The following is a 22259-nucleotide window of genomic DNA, read 5'->3' as shown; positions in this document are numbered from 1 at the left end:
CATTATGACACTTGTCAAATACGAAAACACTCCCACATCTCCAACACCAGGCTTTTCGGTCGTTGCCAATCAGCCTTATGCAAATTTACTGTAAATCAACCCACGTTTTTTTTTTTCAAAACTGTCAAAAGAATACACAAATAATTTGTCATATTAGGTTTTACTTTGTAAAATCATTTGCAATCACTAGTCTTGTCCATTGCTGCATCTGCCTAACATAAATTGCCCTGACGTCACTAAATCATATGGCCCTCCCCTGACCATCACATAACCAACCCTAATGATATTCTATACCTTTTATGGATGACGTTCCTCTCCAGCATAGCCAAATGCACCCATAAGCACCTACGTGCCGAGACCATAGGACTATTCCCATGTTCAATCAAATTGTAACTTTGTTTCTTTGGTCGTCATCAAAAATGTTAATCTTGAGGCACACGTTGTTCTTTTCCCATACACAAAGTATTCATTTTCGATAAAGCAACAGCTTCGGTCGCACAGTGAATTCTAGGACGTCGGCATGAACTTGTGCCTAGACCACCATAAAGATGTTATGTTACTCCTAATTGCCACTGCAGCGTATGGACAAATGGGTCCTGCGTGATCGTCCCACAAAACAGTCACGGTTAGGCAGCCGGTCATGAGTACATGCATCTGGCGTGCAAAAAATCCATCACTTGGCATCTGGAATCCATGGCAATCACAGTAAGGCAGGATGTAGCTATTTGGAAAACATAACAGAAAATACGTATCAATCCCCAACCTTTAGCAAACAATTTCAAAAAAGACAAAAAGAACGAGGAAACTGATACACAAATCGATGCGGTCATACATGACATTTTAAAGAAATATTAGATTTGAACATGGGGGAATCTACTGATAGCCTACAAACGCTGAGAATCTGCACTCTCCATAACTAAAAAAAATGACAATTACACAGAAAGATAATACTTCAGTTACAATGCCAAAATTAATGTTCAGGTAATAAAAAACGAAATCTTGTTCCGGTGTACAATCATCAAAAGCAAACTAACATGATATTGACCGTCTCCATTGTCTTCGTAAAACTCACACAGCAATGCGCTTGCACCAAAGATTCTTCATGAACTGATATTAAATGTGCCTTACAAACGTTTTGAATGCATAACCTTATCAAATGGTCTTTTTTGCAAACTTTCACTCCCTGCATTCTTACTGAATTTTCCCTTTTGCTCAAGGTCAAAAAACAATTGACCCTTATAGGTTCAGTCGGATGCGTGGGCCTACTGAGCTCGCAACCAAAAAAGCAAAGTAAGTGACCTTCACTCAGAATCCAAATACATTCTGACTTTGCAATAACATGTCTCAATGGGTTCATGAGAACTGGTACTCCCATACACTTGCAGACCCGCTGTTTCCATCAAACACTGCAGGTGGCTGCCTCAGATTTCAAACTCTAGGGCGCCAGTCTGACTGCAATATTATTTTAAATACATTGTAACACACACACAGTAATTCTTCGCCTGTACTTTACAGACATTATATTGAGCAACAACTTCCAATTTACCGTATGACTTTGGTGACAAAAAAAACACAACTTTTTGACTTCCTGCTGCCACATCCCATCCCAGTCTCATTAACACTGACCTTCCGAGACAGTATTTCATAAGTTTAACAAGTACAATGTTGTGTTGTTTTATATGTTTTAGCAGTGATGGCCGCGTACACCAAAACACAAACGAAAGATGGTGGGCGCATTGAAACAATCTGATGCACTTCACGCTCTTCAACATCCAATCAGTGAACATGTCACATGTCCACGGACATGACGCTATGGATTAGCCAATCGGTATCTTGTCCGCTGAGCGAACAGGGAAGTGTGACCGCTGAGCGGACATAGATATCACTAATGTTTTTAGACATTTTTTTGTTGTTTTAAAAAAAACTACTAGACGGATTCTCACCAAATTTACAAAAGCAGGCTTTCAGGACCAAGCTTCTGCTCCTGCCGCATATTTGGTGAAAATCCATCCAGCGGTTTGGGCTGTAGGCGTGCACAAACTTTTCCCCCATTCAGTCTATGGGAAAAAAATACATTTTAGGACCCCCCCTATAACTTCCCCCCCTGGACCAAACCTCACCAAACTTTGCAAAAAAATTCAGAGTGGGCCGTATACTTTTTTTGCACAGTTTGGTGAGGATTCGTCCAGGGGGAGCGGAGTTATAAGCCACCCAAAAAGTGTTCTTCCTATGGAAACAGCAACTTAACCATAACTACAGAGCCACTACCATGGCTGTGTAATATATATATATAGTTTTGACAAAACATAAATACAGTAAAACAATAAATAAAGCAAATGTATATGTTTAAGGCTTTATCATTTTAATTGGGGTAATTTTGAGCAATGTGCCCGAGGCAGTAAAATCTGCTCATATTGTTTAGATAAACAGCATCCCACCGAAATCTAATGTCAATTGATGGCAGTGTTTAAAGTTACCATTTTCATTTATCAAGCCCATGGTTGAAAGATTGGCTGAAAGATTGTGTATGGACTCCTTACATACCAATATTCCTTGTGGAGCTTCAAGTATTAGGCACAGCATTCAGTCTTCCTTAGCACACATGGTATTAGAAAATGCGATTTGAGAAGGTTTGCTACTGTGTCTGAACTAGTTGTTAATATGCCATAAAAGATTTTCAGTCTAATGCTAAGAATGCCTTTCCAGTTGCTGGTGGTTAAAAGCCAATATTTGGTATCTCTCCTTTCTTTTGAGAGGACTCTGCATTGCCAGAAGTCAACAGGAACATTGTATACAGGCGTCCCTGTCATACGCTTGGTTATCTAGCAATGTATAGCCCTTTTAAAGCCGGCATCAGAGTCTGCTGCCCCTGCCACTGCTAGACTGCCATATCTGTGACTTCTTCAACCAGCAGCTAATCATCTGTCTATATATATGCATAAGGGGTTTAAAATGGTTTTCTTTTGTATATGACTTATGGAGATGGCCGAGCAGTACCTATATTATATATGTATAGCTGGTCCCCTCCTTCTCATCAGTTCCCTTTAGCAGATGCAAGGAGTTCATCCATCTGCACTATGGAAAACATATACATATATGTTGTATTTAGAGCCAGTGGTCTTCAGAGTATTGGAGAGCAGTACAGAGCACCCCATAATAAGTGCATGACATTGGAATTAAGTAAGAAAATACTTTAAAGACGTGGGATGAAATAAGATCAAGGGCAAGAGCTAAGATAGACATAATTAAGTAGTAAAACAGCACATAGGGTGATACAGCATAGTGCTAACTGACCTCTTCACCCTCTCTCCAACTAACATCATCTATGAGTGAGTTGTCAAAGGCGGAGAGAGATGTTAATACTGTAAAACAGAACAAGAACATGACAGAGGGTGACGCTTTAGTAGTAAAATATGGACAGGCAGAGAAAGGAGCAAACTAAACAACAAATACATAGGAGGAAAGGAAAACCAGTCTAGATAGAAGTGTGATCAAATGGGGCATAGAAGAAAAGAAAAGGGTGTATAAATGTCATAAGACAATATAAAAATGGAAGTATACGGATAGCAAGTATAAAAAAGGAACAACAACATTATTTGCAATCTATGAAGCTTCTCTCATTAACTAAGTGAATAATGGGTCTGAACTGGGTCATACGCACATTATCCACGAAGCCACTCATATCAAAGGCAGAACACTAGACTGGCTCTCCCACCTCAACTGCTCTATTGACCTCCTATCCAATGACCCATGCATCTGGTCGGATCATCATAAATTAACCTTTGCTATCAAAGCCAACACACCCCTCCCGGCGACTATCATCGCCCCTGCCACCTGCACGAGAAATAAGAAAGATATTACTCCCGACAAACTCCTACCTATACTACTCCCTATTTTGAATAATATTGATTCAGATGCTGACCCCACAGTTTTAGTGGATATCTACAACCAGGCTATACTCAAAGCACTGAACACCATTTCCCCCTATAAAACTGCGGAAACCTAAACCACAGTGTCACCTTAACACTTGGTTCAGGCCACAGCTTAGAGAATTACGCAAATCTAAAAGAACTGTGGAGGCACATTGGAAAAAACAGCCCACAGCATCCAATAAGACTGAGCTAACCTTAGCCTCCTCTAGATACAAAGAAGCCATACTTCTTGCTAAAAAAGACACCTATAACAAAAGGATTACACAAGCGGAATCCAACACAAAAGAACTCTTTAAAATTCTGAAAGAACTAGAATCCCCCATTCCCCCCATAGACAAATGTGTTACTGGCGCACTATGGTGTAGTAATATTCAGAAGGCCTTATTAGATAAAATAGCTTGCCTACAATCCAAAATCAATGCAAAAAATCCTTACTACTAGCTGACCCAGACCACAAACAACCATCTAACAAACAATCTACCTTTAAGTCAACCTGTGAACCTTTCAGCTTTTCACCCCTCTCTACTTGGGAAGTAGAAAACATCATCAGGAAACTTAAACCCTCAAACTGCCAAGGTGATGCCTGCCCTGCCCCGATCATCAAAGCGGCCGCGCACGACCTGGCACCATTCATTACCAACCTCATCAATGCCTCCTTCAAATCTGGAATAGTACCTGACAACCTTAAAGACGCTTGGGTCATTCCACTCCTCAAAAAACCTACTCTTGACCCAGCCAACCCGTCCAACTATAGGCCGATAACAACTGAACCGTTCTTATTAAAAATACTGGACAGAGCACCCTATTTACAAATACAGGCCTACTTAGAATCAAACAATCTCCTAGGACTTAGGCAATCAGGCTTCCGACCGAGACACGGTACGGAAACTGCACTAATAGACCTTACTACCCAGATCCAAATCTCGAAAGATAATGGCAAACTTGCACTCCTCTTACTGCTTGACCTGTCAGCAGCTTTCGACCGGGTCAACCACCAAACACTCTGTCACCACTTGAAATCTGCAGCACACTTTTCAGACGCAGCTACGGCTTGGATCAGTTCCTTCATGGTGAACAGAACCATGAGGGTCTTCTCTCCAACGGATTCTGCTCAACCCTCACCAGTACCCTGTGGAGTCCCGCAAGGCTGTTGCGTGTCCCTGACACCTTATAATGTATTCACAAAACCCCTCTTTGATATCCTTGACTATCTGGGTGTCACGTATACCAATTACGCGGACGACACCCAGATACTCATTCCTATCTCGGGTGTTTAACTGACAGCACCACCCTTAATGAAATCTACTCTGTAATACAAGCATGGATGGCACACCATGGACTGTGTCTCAATGACGAAAAAAACGAGCTGATCATCCTGGGCACTCATGCCAAACTCAAAAATCTTAATCCCTCATTCAATGCCTTCACCATAGATGGCAATCTCATCCCTGTGTCAAATAACACTAAAACCCTTGGTAGCGACATCGATGCTACCTTATCCTTCTCAAAACAAACCAATGCAGTAGCATCATCAGCCACATACACCTGTAAGCTGATCACTGCATGTAGACCGTTCATCTCCGCACCCAATTGCATTACTCTTGCCAGAGCATTAGTCCTATCTAAAATAGACTACTGTAATGCCCTTTACTTGGGCACTAGTCACAAAATTATCAACAAATTGCAAGTAGTCCAAAACAATGCCATCAGGGCTGCCCTCAACATTCCCAAAAAGGCACACATATCTGAGACCAGACGTAAACTACGCTGGCTCCCTGTCGAGCATAGAATATCCCTTAAAACGTTGGCCTTTACACACAAAGCCAGGGCCAACCTTGCTCCAGCATACCTTACTAACCAATTTACACCTCACACCTCTTCAAGACCACTCAGAGCAGCACAAACTAACACCATGACCATACCGAGATTCAAACTTCATAACTCGGGTGGAGCTAGCTTCCCTGCACAAGCTTCCAAATTATGGAACACTATCCCGCGCCCTTGTGAGCAGAATCCTCAGTTAACCTGTTCAAACACAACACAAAGTGCTGGTTTCACAATTTGGACTCTATGACAGCCTAACCTCCTGATCCCAGCACAATGGACTGCTGCCGGCACACTTTGTAATTTAATGTATATTTGTACGCATTTGCAATACTATGTTTGTACTTACCTGTAACTGTCACGTAACCATTGTTGACTGCATTTAATTGTAACTGTAACCAGATCTAACTTACGCGCCCATATGCCCCCAGGCCTGGCTGCGCTTTATAAATAAAATAAATACAAATACAAATACAATTGTGCACCTTTGCCTCCCACGCACAACAGTAGCAGCTCCCCTTGCTAGATGGCTACAATAAACATTACTGCTCATGTCCAACCAAAGATGTATACATAAACTATTTAAACTTGCGTACCAGAGCATGTTGCAAAATGAAGTATACTAGAACATTTAAAATGTAACTTGTTGTATCCGGCGTAACATATGCCGTTCTAGAATATCTTAAAGGTTATTAATTAAATATCATCACACTTGTATTTATTTCATTGTGAAGAGAATAAATAAATCTGAGTGATCAAACTATTGAGAGAGCAACATATAGTTGCCCGTGACTGAATACAGGTTTAGAAAGGTGTATGCAGATTCTCTCAAAAGTCTGTCTCTGTGACTTATTAATGGTCATTGAAAAGGCTAAATGTATAGGAAATCTCTTCTTTTGAATTTGAAAGGCATATTTGTATCAGATGGAATGGGAGGTATGCGTGGTATAAAAACAGTATCTAAGTTCAATCCATCGATTGCATTGGCCTCTATGATGTCTCTTTGTAGATGCGTAATTGTCAAACTTGTTCCATTGCAGAGTCCCTGTGATGACATAAGATTGCATAGTAGCATAATTACAGCACCTACTTTTAGTTTTAGCTTGTGAGGAGGTATTTCTGTTGGTGTTAAGGTGTTGAGGAACGCTTCAGGGTATGCTACATGATCACTTGGTTCATCGCTTTATAGATTATCTACACGTTTGTAAATAACCTCTTCTCCTGACATACGGTTTAACACTTTGATGTTCAGTTCCACAGAATGCTCACTTGTAACAGTTAGTATTGCTGTGCCTGTTGCTGATCTGTAACAGTGTTGAAGTTAAGGTCACCATAGAGTTGTTCTACAGGGTCTTATGTATTTAAAAAACAGGCTGGAATTTTATAGATGCACCACTTCTTCCTACTTCGAATAGCTAGTCTAAAAATTCATTCTCACTTGATATTGTTTGCATATTACGTGTCAGTTTCAATGCTTGAAATTGGGTCCATAGCCTATGTTTCTTTATACAACTGGCAACAGTCCGAGATCTTGACCCTCGTAGTATCACCAGTAGAACTTGCTTGAAGTCTCTGCACAGTAGCATAACTTTCCCCGAAAAGACTTGAACGTGCGAAATTGGTGCTTCATCCCACACTATCAGTTTTGATTGGAGAACTGACTAAACTTCCTTTGTGTTTGGCTTTAAATTGCATGTTGAACTTGCATTCAACGGCAAAGGTATCTTGAACGTAGTGTGAGCAGCTGTACCCCCTGCTAAAAGAGTTGCTGCAACAACTGTAGATGCAACAGGCGTAACACTATCTCCATTGCCTCGTATAGCGTGTAGTAGATTTGAGTTAAGAAATGACTTTCCAGTTTCAGCTGGACCATCAAGAAAGAAACAGTGTTGATTAGTGGTTGGGTTACTGTAAACGGCCTCAATAATAGTGCCAAATGCCATTTTGTGTTCATTGTTCAATTTTTCTGTATTTGCAATCGCTTTGGCTTGTCCTTCCAAAATGTCAAATGATTGCAAATACAGAGCTGCTGTCAGCATTTCAACAGCTGGTAGATGCAGTTTTCAAAGGTTAAGATCATACGTTTTCACCAGTTTGCTGATTTCAACAAAAGAATAGAGCAGACCAGTTTCTTAAGAATAACATCTTATGAAGCCTTCACTCATGCCCTGCTTATGTCTTTCCATTAGTTCAGGTACATCTTCTAGTTCTCCAAATCCACATATCATTGCAAATAATAACTGTGTATAACTGTGTGTACATGTTCTGTTGCATACACAGAGGTGCAGTTTTCTATTTGGACAGCAGTGGGCAACCTAACACTGATAAATTGCATCAGCTGAGTACGGAAACATACCTATGTGTTTTATGTATATAGATAGATTTGTCTAGTTTGAACCTCTTATTCCATTTGACATAATCTCTGGCATGTGTGTAAATTGATTGTTGATGTGTGATGGCATATAGAGAGAATGAAATGTGCAATGTAATTAAGGTGAGTGCATGAGCTTACGTAATAATCATTTATGATGTATGTAATGATGGCAGTCAGCAACAATAACATAACCAATTGGCTTACTTGTTTTACAGGGCAAAACTTGGAATGCTGGTTTCATCAATATGACAATTTCCATGGAAGAGACAAGCTCTGAAAATGTCAGTGATACAGTGGAAGGGTGGTCACCTGAGGATTGGTTTGACAGACCTGGGGAAGAAGATCATACATTGCTTCTCATCTTGAGAAGCCTCTCGTTGGTATTTTCAGTCATTGGCTTGGTTGGCAATGGAATAGTCCTGTGGTTTCTTTTCTTTAGAATACATTCAAACCCGTTCACTGTCTATATCCTTAATCTGGCCCTGGCTGACTTTACAGTACTCCTCAGCTCCTTCATCACTCTACTCTATGTCTTTGTACACCCACCGGGGGAGGTGACTTCAACAGTTGCTAGAAATGTTTTACTGACCCTACGGATCTTTAATATCTTTGGCTTCAATACCAGTTTATACCTCCTGACAGCTATTAGCTTGGAGCGTTGCCTGTCAGTGTACCACCCAATCTGGTATAAATGTCGCCGCCCACAGCACCAGTCAGTAATAGTGTGTATGTTGCTCTGGGCACTCTCTTGTTTGATGACCGGGTCTGAGTTCTTCCTCTGTGATGAGAAGATGTATGCATTTGAGGACTATCAGTGTGCAGCAGCGCTTATAACTTCCTTTGGTTTTGGTTTCATCATTCTTGCCCCGATCATGGTCATTTCAAGCCTGACCCTGCTCTGCAAGATATGCTCCAGCTCCCGGCAGCACCAGAGTCCAAAGCTTTTTATTGTCATCTCAATTACTGTTGTGGTTTTTCTCAAAGTCACTATACCACCAAGGTTACTAGATATCCTCCTATACTTTAAAGTCATTTCACCAGGCATTATATCCTTCTTTAGTGCCAACCATGCAGGCATGATCTGCTCAACAATTAATGGCTGTGTTGACCCTTTCATATATGTCTTTGTAGGGGGGCTTTGGAAACACAGAGGTAAAAATCCCATCCATCGTGCACTCCACACAGTTTTCAAGAATGAGACATCAATAATTGCACACGAAGAACCCAGTCAGATAAGAACTTTATCGTAACTGGCAAAAAGCCCAATTTCCAACAAGAATTGATAGAAATAACTCACAATGGGTGTGAATGTTCTTGTTTGCGAAAGTTTACATTATTTTTGTATCCAAAATCAGGTACAGTGCAAGATTACCCACATTATGACATAATAAAATATCCATTAATGTATCACTAGAAATATGCAACTGCTACAGCTATATGAGAGTTCAAAGCACATTTCGTCCACATCCTTCATCTCTCGCTCTCTAGAAGGGAAACTTATTTAGGCTTGAAAGCAGTTGAAAGTGGACTTTTTTCTGTATACCTAACAATACCCCAGCCTACCTTTATGTGAACATTGTTAATAATTTGCGGAGTTGGAGTCGGTTTTATTCCCAAAATAATAAAATTCATCAATTTTTCAATTATTTATCAGATCTACAGTTTTAGAGCCAGTTTCATCTTAATTCTGATACAATCCTTTTCATCTCTCCAAATGGATCACAATCAAGCTGTGTGCTGGTAGTTCAGACTCAGACCAAAAGCAATCCTAGGTCTCTTTCTAAACAAACGCACTGCAGAGCGATTGCATTTACTCTGGAAACTAGTTAAACAGGGAGCTCTTTCAACATGGCTGGCCAATCCCCAAACCCCATCTGCGTGAGTTACATTCACAAAGCGACAGTGGAGGTTTGCTTGTGGGGTTAGGACGGGATTCCATGATAATGGATGTACATCCATGTCCATATCAATCAAAGTAAAATTATTTTTGGATAATACATAATCCACACAAATTCACATTAATTACAATGATACACGCATATTTAAATGGATTGGATCATGATTTCTACACAGGAGACTGCAATTAATACAAAAGTAATAGTCTACATTGGTAAAACACTTTCTATTAAAAAACGAACAATGTTTTTGCTCAAATCACTATATACTGGACACAATATTAAAATCTGTTAATTGCTCTCAATCTCAATAGGACAGAAGGGCCAAAAACACAAAAATATGTCCTCCTGGACAAAACAACAATCAATTATTCAGTATGCAATACATTAAACCTAGAAAACACAATTAAAAAGTAAGATGCATGCCCCAATATGTACACCAAGGAACATTTATCTCAATTTGTATTGGCATGGGCATGGCACATTTGCTAGTATATTATCCATGCAGCATTCGTGATTTCCCTGCAATTGTACTCACTTGCAATTAAGCATCTTTGTGGATGCAATCTTGGAGACAAAAAGAAGGAATATCTTTTGTACAAGAATGAATAGTCCATGCCTCAGCCAACCTGGGAATCCTCAATGATAATTCACTCTCAAAGATATACAGCCTGATTCATGGAATTATCTGCACGTAAAACGCAGATTTGCACGCCATTCTGCCGGAAAATCCATGTTTGAGGTAGGGGGATTTTTGAGCAGAATGGCGCGCAAATATCTATTTTACGTCCAAATAATTCCATGAATCGGGCATAATTTGTTAGTGACTTACTCAGAGCTGCATGTTCATTTAGCCAGGTGTCATGATAAGCCCCAAACTACAGAGATCTGCATGTTCACTGTGCATTGCATTGATTGGTGCTGATATGGATATTGCTAAAATACTTCTAAAAACAAATCTTCCCAAGGTTCTGAATTGGGAAATGATCAGCTTGCCCCCAAAATGTCTTATACAGCCACAAACTCTACTTTCGTCCTATAGACTTGAAACATAATATCCAGTTTTGGAGGCATACATGTTTAGAACGTCTAGCAAGTCCACCCGCTGCTTTCTCCATGTGCACTACTAGCATGCCCTTTAGCCCCCTCTGATCACTTATATTCACAATATGACAGTAAAGTTTTGCTTGTAGGGTTGGGAAGATGTATCAGTGCCAGATCAAGTGTTATCCTTGCTGTGTTAACACACTGCATGAATCTAGAGTTTTAGAGAGTATTTCATTTTATTGTTGAGACAACAATATCCGTCTTTCAAAATGGACTTCGAGATTGGTCATCATGAGAGTAGTTATCTTACCTTTTGAAGAATTATACCAGTCAAGTGTTGCTTGTTATATTGAGGGGTAGATTCAATCCCAAACTCAATTGTGTCATTGCTCTCTTTACTGATTCATTATATCTAAAATTGTGGAGGTGGAGCTCACTGCAATACTAATGCAAAAAAATCAAATTCATTTCTCAAATAATCTCACCATAGTTGTGTCACGGTAGTTCAATCTGAATGCTAATTCAATATTTGGATCACTTCATAATGTGTCCAATTTGCAGGGACCTATACGGTTACCTACTTTCAGGTAGTGGCACCTTTGAAATAAGGTTATTGAAAGGGGAATTCCTTCATAAGCACAATTTATCGTTTGGATATTAGGGTCTCTGGGGGCAGCCAATCTCTCTATTTGTTTTAGTCTTAGTAGCATTGCAAGCAATTCATTTTATGGACTACTGAAAGAGGTAGAAGGGAATTCAGGATCCCAACATGGCTTAAAGAAATTAACACATGGTCATAACTATGAATCACTCCATGCCAGCCAGGCCCTTAGTGTAGGCATGAACAATAAATAGTCAAACATTTCAGCTAAACAGACACATGTTCTCAAAGCACTCAAGACTTTGCAGGGGCAGGAAAGACATTGTAAAGACAGAAAAATTGACGTCGGAAAACAGGGCAGAATGCTGATTATAGCTATGAAGACAGAACTCGGATCTCCATTACACACAAAAAATAAGGATTTCTTGCCCTTGTTTTATGTTTTATGTGCACCATGAGGCCCATGGACATAAGGCACCATATAAGAGTGAAATAGTAATAATAATAAAAACAATAATAATAATAATAATAATGATAATAATAATAATAACAGATTTGCTTGCAGTATCAGAGGATGGCATACCCACTCTAGTATGCTTCACTCATACCAGTTTGCCAAGTAGTTTTCCTCTTCTGTATTAAAGTATGAAGAGCGCTTTACTAGTTGGACATTAATTTTAATTGAATGAGTATTCACCTCTGACTGACTCCTACATCCAAAATTAAAGTAAATAACTAAGCTAGTTATATTTTCCTTTGAATATATAATTGACTCTAAATTGTCAAAAATGTGGGTTAGTATTTCTAATCCTAAAGTGCCTGTATCATAGTCACAGCTGGTTCTGGAAAAAAGTCCCTCAGGTCAATTGTGTCATCTTTAACGTCCTATGAAAAGTGCAAAAGGTCTCCGACAAAACCAGAACACGTCTGCATACTGTGGAAGAAACTACAGAAAACAGACTCTTAGACATGCAATAAAGATGGTGGACCTTCAACACCAGGAACAGTTGTAATTCCAGCAACATTCACAGGGCAAGAATATTTTCAGATCTGGATGCTGACGATACATACATTGACAAAGATAACCTATGACATTTGATGATGTATGAACTGTTTGTTACAGACTACAGTGGTAGCAGGAAGAGAGAGTGTGTTCACTTCTTGGAGCATGTTGAAGACCTACTGCACTTTGACATGAGGTTAAAGTGCTGACATGGAAGTAAGGCCAATTTGGTTTTGCCAATGTTCTCTTGGGATGAGAGATACATTTTGGGCCACGTGAGACCACAAGCAAAACAGTGTTTGTTTAATTGTTGTGTGTTTTATATTTCACTTTTGCTCTTAGGTTATTATCGGAGGCATTATGCTTAATATCATTTTTAATTTCATAAAAATGTTTAGTCTATTTTGGATGATGCACTGCGAGTTTTAAAAATAAATAATATTTGCAATAATGTGCTTAGGTATTGCATTTCCATGCAGGTGCTGGCTCTCTAACCCCCTGCCACAGATGGCTCCTGGACATTGTTCAGCTTGTATATAGTTCAACTCTCCTCGTAGCAACCCATTGAAATGAAAAAGCAAGATTAAGGCTTTTGAAGGATGGATTTAATGACTTGTACATAGGCCAGAGTCACAATTAACAAAGTGTCTATTTTAGCATGGTTAGGTTTAAAATACCAACATTTAAATGTTTCCAAAGTAGTGGATAGCAGATAGAGAGAAAGCAATTAATAGTTGAAATAGTATGTTTATGTTCTGTTCTGAATATGTAGGGACACATTTTCGTTTAGTATTTCGTTTAGTATTGAAGCCACATTAACCATTTGTCTTCCTTAATAGTTGTATCAATCTGTCACATATCATAGCAAGACGAACTAAAAGCATTCTGGACACATACATAATCACCAGATAAAATAAGCTATGCACAGGAAAACATTGATTGATTTTGTCTCTAACTGAATGAATGGTACAAAATGATCTCTGGACAATATTCCACACAGAGGTTTAAGTTAAATCGATTGGTCCTGGAATTAACACACCAAGGTGAATGGGGGTCTTGTTCTACTCCCCAAAAATCAGGTCTCTTGAGTTACCACCCTGCAAAAGGGTTGGGACTTCTCATTGATGCTTCCCCCAAAATACCATCCACGATAAGGCAAGCTTAAAGCTAGTCCTTTCCATGGTGATGTTTGCCCTTCTACATCCTGCATTGTTCTACCAACAAATATGTAATGATGCAGGTGCTGGAAGAGATAGACTGCATTTGTATGGGAATTCTCTCTCCTAAATGCGGCCCATTCTATCAGACAGAGCAGAGCGGTGACCCCGGCCATTGACAAATAACTCTTGGCTGTTAAAGCGCACTACTCAGCTCCACTTGATCAGGGTGAATATGGTACTCTTCAATGCATAATGAAATATACTTATATGGGATCTTTGATCAATTTCCTTGGGGGAAGAAAGGTCGAGGGAGAGTGGAGTGTAATTAGAATATGGTAGAGAGGAAAGTGATTACATGCACGAATACATGAGGTTGATGTAGGTGAAAGGTCAGATTCATTCTGGTAAAGGGTGGAGGGAAAAAACAGGGGGGAATAAGGTGAAAATGAGGGAGGATAAGGGGAAGGAGGAACGAAGAGAGGATCATAGGGAAGATTCAAGGGAAGCGGAGAGAATGAGAGGTGGGCAAGGTTTCATGGCGGGGAATGGAGAAGGAGAGATTTCAGGGAAGAGCGGAAGGAGGAAAAGGTAGGTATGGAGCGGATTGAGAGAGGTAAGGTGTTCCAGTGCAGGGGGGCTAGGAGCTGAAAGGAGCGGGAGGAAGCACATGAGGAAGGGGGGATGGAAATGCACAGACAATTGCTTAATAAACAAGCTACTAAACATGTGCAGCTAAAAACAATTATCAAAACTAAATGGATCTCACAACCTATATATTCCAAGGTCATAAAACACCTAGGGTTGAGTCTATAATATTTAAATTTTGAATTAATGCTATTGGCCACATTCATTGCAAAATGCCCAAACAGAATAATTACAGGATTCATTATCACGGCTTTGTGGGTTACTTAAGGCACTGACAATGTTGATAGCATGCTCATGTATGTGTTTACTTTTCTATGGTGGATGTTAAGCACTCACACCCTGTGGCAGATCTCTGATCTCCCAAAACAAATTTGAGTTGAGTGTTTTTTGTTGTTTTTTATATTACCAGGATCAATCGTGTTGGTTTTTCATATAGCGAAAGGCTAGATTTTATGGACTACTTTAGTGATAGGCTTTTTCTGCGCAAAGACCCAAACTCAGAAGTGTATATATACTTCCAGACTGCACGCGTATAATTGTGAACGTATCTGTTTTTCATTGAATTCACCAGACAAACTTGAAACTTCAGCCTCATTCTCTTCAGGATAAATGTTTGACTTTTTGTGAAAATGCAAAAGACATTTAAACTCAAGTAAATACTACTGAAACAATTCCATATTTCTGTGTCAAACGTGTGTTTAAATTGAGTGCGGGTAATAAATAATTAAGTCGAGGTTACAAGGGGGGGGGGGGCGGAATCCACCCACTTTTTTCAGAGGGTGACTCAATCCCCCACAGCTAAAATGATAAATAATGAATGTCCTCTATGAATGAATGCATTAAAGGCGACCACAGGGATCGAACCACAGTCATCAGGTTTGTAGACACGAGGACACTTCACAACTGCATTATATAACCTGTTGAAAAATATCAAACAACTAAAGATGAAATGTCCCTTTTCGGCACTGCAAGTCCCAGGGAAAACATTTGCATTGGTTCTTGGAGTTTAAAACATGCACACCTTTAAAGGCTTTCAAAAACACTATTAGAAGAAAATCTCCTCTCTTGGTTGTGTGTGGGTGTTTATTGTATGAAAGGCAAATGCCTTTCGTCCTGTGCAATTTGGGTGGTTATGCAAAGCCAGTTTGATCAAATGCGCATATTTCACCTTGATATGCTACTTTCTGGTGACGTCACATCCCATTGCATTTGTTGTTGAGTCCCCCAACTTAAATTTTTAGGATTTGACCCCTGATGTACATGCATCTTACTCTAATGCTCACTCAAAACAAAAATGCATCTACGTGTTTTCAACAGGGTTTTTTAATGATATTTTAAGCAGATTTATGTATTTATTTTATTCATTAGACATTTGAATGGCACCTATTCAGAAGTGTTTCATGGTGCCAGAAGACAAATAAAGGGGGGGCAGGGGAGAAACAAAAGTAAGTGGTCCTACTAGGCCTTGCGACATTCAGACCATGCAAGTGCAGTGACAATAAATGCAGGGGGGGCAGGACAGGGTGGAAAGCTAGGGAAGGGGAGGGAGGGGAGAACTGCAGGAGGGATGAGGACCCAGGGGCAGGTTTAGTACTGTGGGGAGCCCAAGAGGGCATGTGCCAGGTGAAACAGGGGGTAGGGGCCAGCTAGTGCTAGGACTGCAGGACCAGAATTAGGCTGGTCAGGGACAGGTAACCTAGGGCAAGTGCTGGTTAAGGGGTGCGGCGGAAGACTGGACGGGAAGGGCCAGGCCACTGTAAGGCACATATGGGAACAGCCGCCAGTCATAGTGGCAAGAAGGCCATTTCAGAGGGAAGCTCCTGCCGAAGATGGAATTCTACCCCCCACTCTCTGCTTGGAGAATCGTCTAATCTGCAGAGTATTGGAGTTACATGACTGAAGGACTCTAGCAGGGAAGTATGTAGGGAGTGAACATTGGATGTAGCAGGATCCCAGGCCTCATAAAGCCTAATTGATGATGCAGAGGGTCTTGAATTTGATTCTTGCAGCCACCGGGAGCCAGTGGAGAGATTGTAAGGCTCAAGAGCTGCGGTCCCTGGGCTTGAGGCGAAGTGATTGATTATTCTTGCCATTGTGGTGTTTTCCGCTTTCTTCATTATTAAGACATGCATGTGAAGATTTTAACTTTTTAATGGCAGATCTTATCAGATCAATTTTGTGGCCTAGTGGAAGAGAAGGTACACAGTTATTCCCCGCTGACAGGAAAAGGTAGCGGGCATGGGTGCATTGAAGGGGGTCCCAGAACACTCAGAGAAAAAACGAAATGAGCAACAAACGTCAGTAGCTGATGAAGTGGTAGGCTGGTCCTAAAAGAGTAATTCAGATGCCAAATGAGGAGTACACTATTTCTCCTGATTGGGTGTTGGCAGGTGCCCAGGCAGGCCAAAGAGCACTGTTTGATGGCAGGAAGGCAGTGAAAAGAGGAGCGACAGAACACCCAGTCTGACACTTAACAGGAAATGTAAGGAAAAGGAGAAGAATGTAGCATGAGCACACAGAACATAAGGGAAAGCAATCAGGGCCTCAGAGGAACTGAACAAGGATACAGTGCAGTAAGAGTGTTTCATTGCAAAGAAGACTGCTGCTTCCTGAATGTGTGCTACTTTTCCCAACCAGAAAGCACCAAACCACCAACTTGAATTGGGCTGAATTCTGGTTCACAGAAAAATGCACCAGAGGAAAGCCAACATTTTGCAGTGGGACGTATGCCGACACTCTGAAGGCACATGCATAAGTCTTGCCTTTCGCTCCCAGAGAGCGCTGCACACAGAGGAACACCACCAAAGGCTGGAGAGATTTATATTACAAATCATTAGAATCAAATGAATTTAACTTTGTTCAGAACTTACAGTTATTAATTAAATGAACGTCAGAGTATGGAAAGATGGTGCCAAGGTGACATGCTAATTTGGTGAAGCAAATTTATTTATTTATGTATGCACTTATTTATTTTTGGTTTATTTAAACCTTTACAAAATCATTTCATCAGAAAGAACTAAATTTAAAATATTTTAAGAACATATCATCAAATCATCGACATATTGATCATGAAACAATAAAATCACAGTCAGAGTACAATCAGCATTTTCCTGACCAAATTATAGAACAATAAACTCTCAGTGAGTGCCAAGATAACTTAATCTCAATTCATTTCCTTATTCATGATAAATCACAAATTGTTTTCAAGAAGGCAGTAAATTTTATCTTTAAGACTATAGAGTTGCTATGTCTTATTTGATGCCATAACAGATCTCTGTTTACCCAGTGCAGATGTTGAATAAATTGCTCAAAGTATAGAATCCGTTGCTTGAGTAAGGCTGGACATAATAGTAAGATATGGTGTAACGTTAACTCAATGCCTTCCATTTTACAGTATCTACACCAGCCCCATGTATCATTGAGCAGATTCCATTTCTTCAAAATGTAATTTGTTTTTAATACGTTTAACCTAAATCGCATAAATGTATTTCTTAAGATACGCGAGGGATTTTTCTCAAGGTAACCTTCAATTACCGAATTGAATTTCCAAAAAGAATATACCTGGTTAACAGTTTTTGATTGGAGGATAATTCCTATAGTCTGTTGCCAGTCATTACATCTTAAAATATTTTTTACCTTTAACGGGTTCCGCAGAAGCATCTCTAAAGGTATACCTAGATTATTGAGAATTTCTTCAGTAATAGATTTCAATTGTATACAAAAAGTATTAGAACAATCCCTCGCTACAACTGTATAAGGCGTCTCGGAAATATTTAGTAAACATTTTCTCCATAGTAGCATTTTCTTTCATATAATAATCAATATTAGTGATTGGAGGCCAAACTCATATCTGATTGCCTCAATCGGAAAACACATTTGGGTATAAAAAATAATACATCTTTCCATATGGCACTTTCCAGGCTTTTTATAAAATCAGTATTTTCTAATTCATAAAACTCTAGACCATAGGTAAGTCTAGGAATCCCTGTCATGATAGAAAAAATCCCTATTGGTACCATTGTAAATCTGCAGAATTTTGTCTCTATTTTGCGCATCTGTCTCACGATCATATCAGCTTTTACTTTCAGTTGTCTGTTAATAAGTGCTGTCAAGCCTTTACCAGTAATATAGTATCCTAAGTATTTGAATGCTTCTTGGCATTTAAAGCGTTTTCCTTCACAGAGCCATGTCAGATTAGATCAATTTCCCTTCTTTCTTCCCAGACATATAATTGTCATTTTTGATGCATTAATTTTCAAATGTATCTTAGAGTTAGAGGCAACAAATGCATTTATCATTCGCTGTAAACCAATTTTTGTGCAATCTAACAACCAAAAATCGTCAGCATATGCCAACCATTCAAAAGAGGTAATTCCCAGTTCAGGAGATACAAGGCCCTTATTCATCAAATCTTTTCCTACTCTGCAGTAATATATGTTAAACAAAGTGTCTGACAGCTTGCAACCTTGTTGTAAACCATTATCTATCATAATCTCTGATGAGAGTCGACCCTCTGAATTTAACCTGACCTTTATCCTTGTGTCAGAATAGAGTTCGATAATTATTTCCAATAGATGTTTGGGCATATCCAAATCTCTCAAGATTATCCATAACGTGCGATGATCTACTAAATCAAACGCTTTACTGAGATCCATAGAGGCAACAAAAATCCCAGACCCTTGTTTCAGTAATGCTTTTGCCTGTAAACTTTTTATAATCAGTCCACCGCAGTCAGAACCAATATTTACTTTAAAGCCAATCTGTCTTTGATCTAGTATATTGTGCTGTCTAAGCCAAATTTCTATTTCCTCCAGTACAATGGATGCAAATATTTTGGATTCTGGATCTGAGGTAGCAAGCAGTGATTACCATTAAAATCCCCAAAATAGAAGAAATAGTCTTCATTTTTAAAATAGGGAAACAGGAAACAATCTGATTGCTCTTGTTCCTTTTACTTGATAGAGATTAGGATGACAATCATGAGAAATATCTTTCCAAAACGCTTGACAATTGGCACACAAAAAGCACGGCACTGGTGAATGCATGGCATTAATTTAGGAAGAATATGGGTACTGTGCAGCAATGTCTATATTTGCACTTAATTATAGAAAAGTATTTTTTGTCGCCTAGATGGGAGACTGTGCTTTGGTCTTACGAACCTAAACAAAGCCTTTGACTATGTAGACAGTGAGGCTCTCTGGATTTTTTCTTTCAGATTAGAGTGGAGGTTTCACACTTTAGGGACAGTGTTGGTTAGACATGGTTTGTAGGGTGAGAGATCATGTTCTCTCTCATATCCTAAACCAGTAGTGTTACTCCTTTCTCGCTTAGTGTATGTGTAAAATAGGTGAGAGGATGCTTTACTGTTTGCAACAAAAGATGTTACTAAGGTGGTAGTCAGGTTGTCACATTATAATTGTATGGACATGATGCAGTCCTCCTTTCGTGTACCCTTTAAGCTCTCAAGAAACTGGTAACATCTTGTGTGAACTTTATGCATGAAAAGAATCTGAAGCCCAAGGCGGGAAAATCCTGTTTAATGATGCTGGAAGTGAGAAATGTATAGTAATTGCTATTGAAGTATGGAAGGAGTGAGCATTCATGAGGTAACCAATGTGTCTACTGAACTTGAGAGTAATATTTGGACATGTTCTCCTTCCACTATACTTACTGTCCTCCCTTTTTATCACTCAGAGACTTACACACTGTGGCATGTGGTGCTATAAAATCCATAAAAACATTATTGCTCCTCTTGCCCAAAATAACCTTTTGATAGACACGTATCCTCAACATGTTGGCCCTAACATGGGGCAACGCAGGCGAGAGTGGCACTGTCTGTTGTTTCACTACTTTGTATCTCCATGATAATCAACAGTGTTCACTATCAAACTGGCATAAGAGCTCACGTGCACTTCTTCAGTAGGGCACTGGTGCATTAGATGTTAGAATACTCAGCGAGCAGAGGGAGAAGCTACAAGTGCTGGGTTCAAATCTCATCACTGATACTATCCTTTAACATGTTTCCTTTTTATTTCATTGGTTTGTCAGGTCTCCAAAATAAACAATGAACACTTACTATACACTTGATAGCTAAACGCAGATGTAGAGGTAGGGCAGTATGTTATTAACATAAGGGAACAGGACAAAACTGTAGAATATCATAATTTGCATAAAGTCATACATTTACCCAATGTTATCCCTCATAGGAGACCAATGCTTCTACTGGAACTACCAAAGTCAGGCACTAAGGTTCCTCCACCTGCAGATTATTTTGGTTGAAACCGGCAGATTAGTTTGGCCAACTCTGCCAATCTCTTTGATGAAATGCTGCTTTTGATCCTTTCCATTTCTTCATATCTATCGACCTTGGCTGCACTGGCTCGAGTGTGACTCATGCCTGAAAGCTTGGATTGTCATGACTGCATCTTTCTACTGGTAATTCATATTTTCAGGTCTTTTAGCATCTTAATCACACAAAACTGTCATGAGCCATCTGGTAATATGCTTACAATGTATATTCACTGTGATTTGTCTGGCAGCACTGTGCCTGCAAGGGGTGATACATGCAATATTTGTCTGATGATGTGCTGATTCTACCCCTACATGCATCAAAACTGATCAGCATCTTGTATAATCGATGTTATTGTACCTCCATCAGATCGGAAGCACTGCCAATTTCTAAGCACAGACATCATGCTATTTTCTGCACATTAGTCAAGACCACTTTGCATTCAAGCATCTTAATGAAGGAAGTAGGTGTGGATGTGCTAGTACAGCAATGTCTGAGGTTTGCTGCAGCGGCAGCACCACCTCAGGCCCCCGACCACTACTAAGAAGAGGTTTGCCATAAAGGATTCTCCTTCATTATGTATAAGTGTGCAACTTATTTTTGGGTCCCCAGGCTAACTTTGCCAGTACATTTAATTGATGGAAAGATCTTATGTGTGTGGCTTGTGAGATTTTTTTTTATGTTAGATATATTTAAGAAGTTCATCCATACCCTATGTAAAAAATGACTAAAACATGAAATAACTTTTACCCTACCTGAAGAATTCTGAAGCATAAGAACATCGCCAGGACTTAAGGTATATAAAGATTTAGACAGGCACACTGCAATTTCCAAAAATAAGACAAAAGCTTACAGGCTTATGAAAGAATTGATTTTATTTTGTTTGAGAAATTAAATGTTATTTTGCAAACTTTGACACTTATCACTTATCATATTAAACGGTATCCTGTTCACATATTTATTATATTCTTTATTCTGGACATTAAAACATAATTCTTAAGTCTTGTATTCAATCAAAAACAGAAAATAAGTAGAGCGATGGCCAATAGGATCGAACACAGCTCACAAGCCTACTTGCTTTTATCTATTGTCTGTTCCTCTACGCTAACAATAATCTATTTTTAAACCATGTGCAAGCATATTTATGCCTAAACACAGCACTTCGCATAACTTTGTACCGGGGATGGCATTCAATACAATCCACAGGACAGTCTATTAAGTGAGAGTCCTCGCCTAGCAGGAGGCCACACAACCCAACAGCAGTACTGTGCTCAATTTACATCAGCAGTGCACCAAAGTTAATATCGCAATACCACATGAGAAATTCATCACTGCATGGCCTCTCACCACTAAAGCAGCACATTGCACTGATTGATCACACATTCAGAGCTTATCATAATGGGAAGGAAATACAGTGAAGCACTGGAGAAGAAGTTTGAACACAGCTCTCAAGTGATTTTAACCTATATCAATATTTGTTTCTGAAAAT

At 39.5% G+C, this 22259-nt stretch overlaps 1 protein-coding gene across 1 annotated transcript in view; it reads left to right on the top strand.

Annotated features, from left to right (window-relative positions):
* The window catches only part of LOC138513772 (proto-oncogene Mas-like), a 148903-nt gene extending 139384 nt beyond the window's left edge, over positions 1–9519 (top strand). Inside the window, exon 3 of the mRNA XM_069628864.1 lies at positions 8346–9519. Coding sequence (XP_069484965.1) covers positions 8346–9380 — 1035 coding nt within the window. The 3' untranslated portion in view covers positions 9381–9519. The remainder of the gene's footprint in view (positions 1–8345) is intronic.
* Positions 9520–22259: the final 12740 nt, after the last annotated feature.

Source organism: Ambystoma mexicanum, chromosome 12 (genome assembly GCF_040938575.1).
Source record: "Ambystoma mexicanum isolate Mex_15411 chromosome 12, UKY_AmexF1_1, whole genome shotgun sequence".
In the NCBI taxonomy this organism is placed as follows: Eukaryota; Metazoa; Chordata; class Amphibia; order Caudata; family Ambystomatidae; genus Ambystoma; species Ambystoma mexicanum.
Note: the sequence above shows the minus strand (reverse complement) of the source record. Positions and strands in the feature narration are given on the sequence as shown.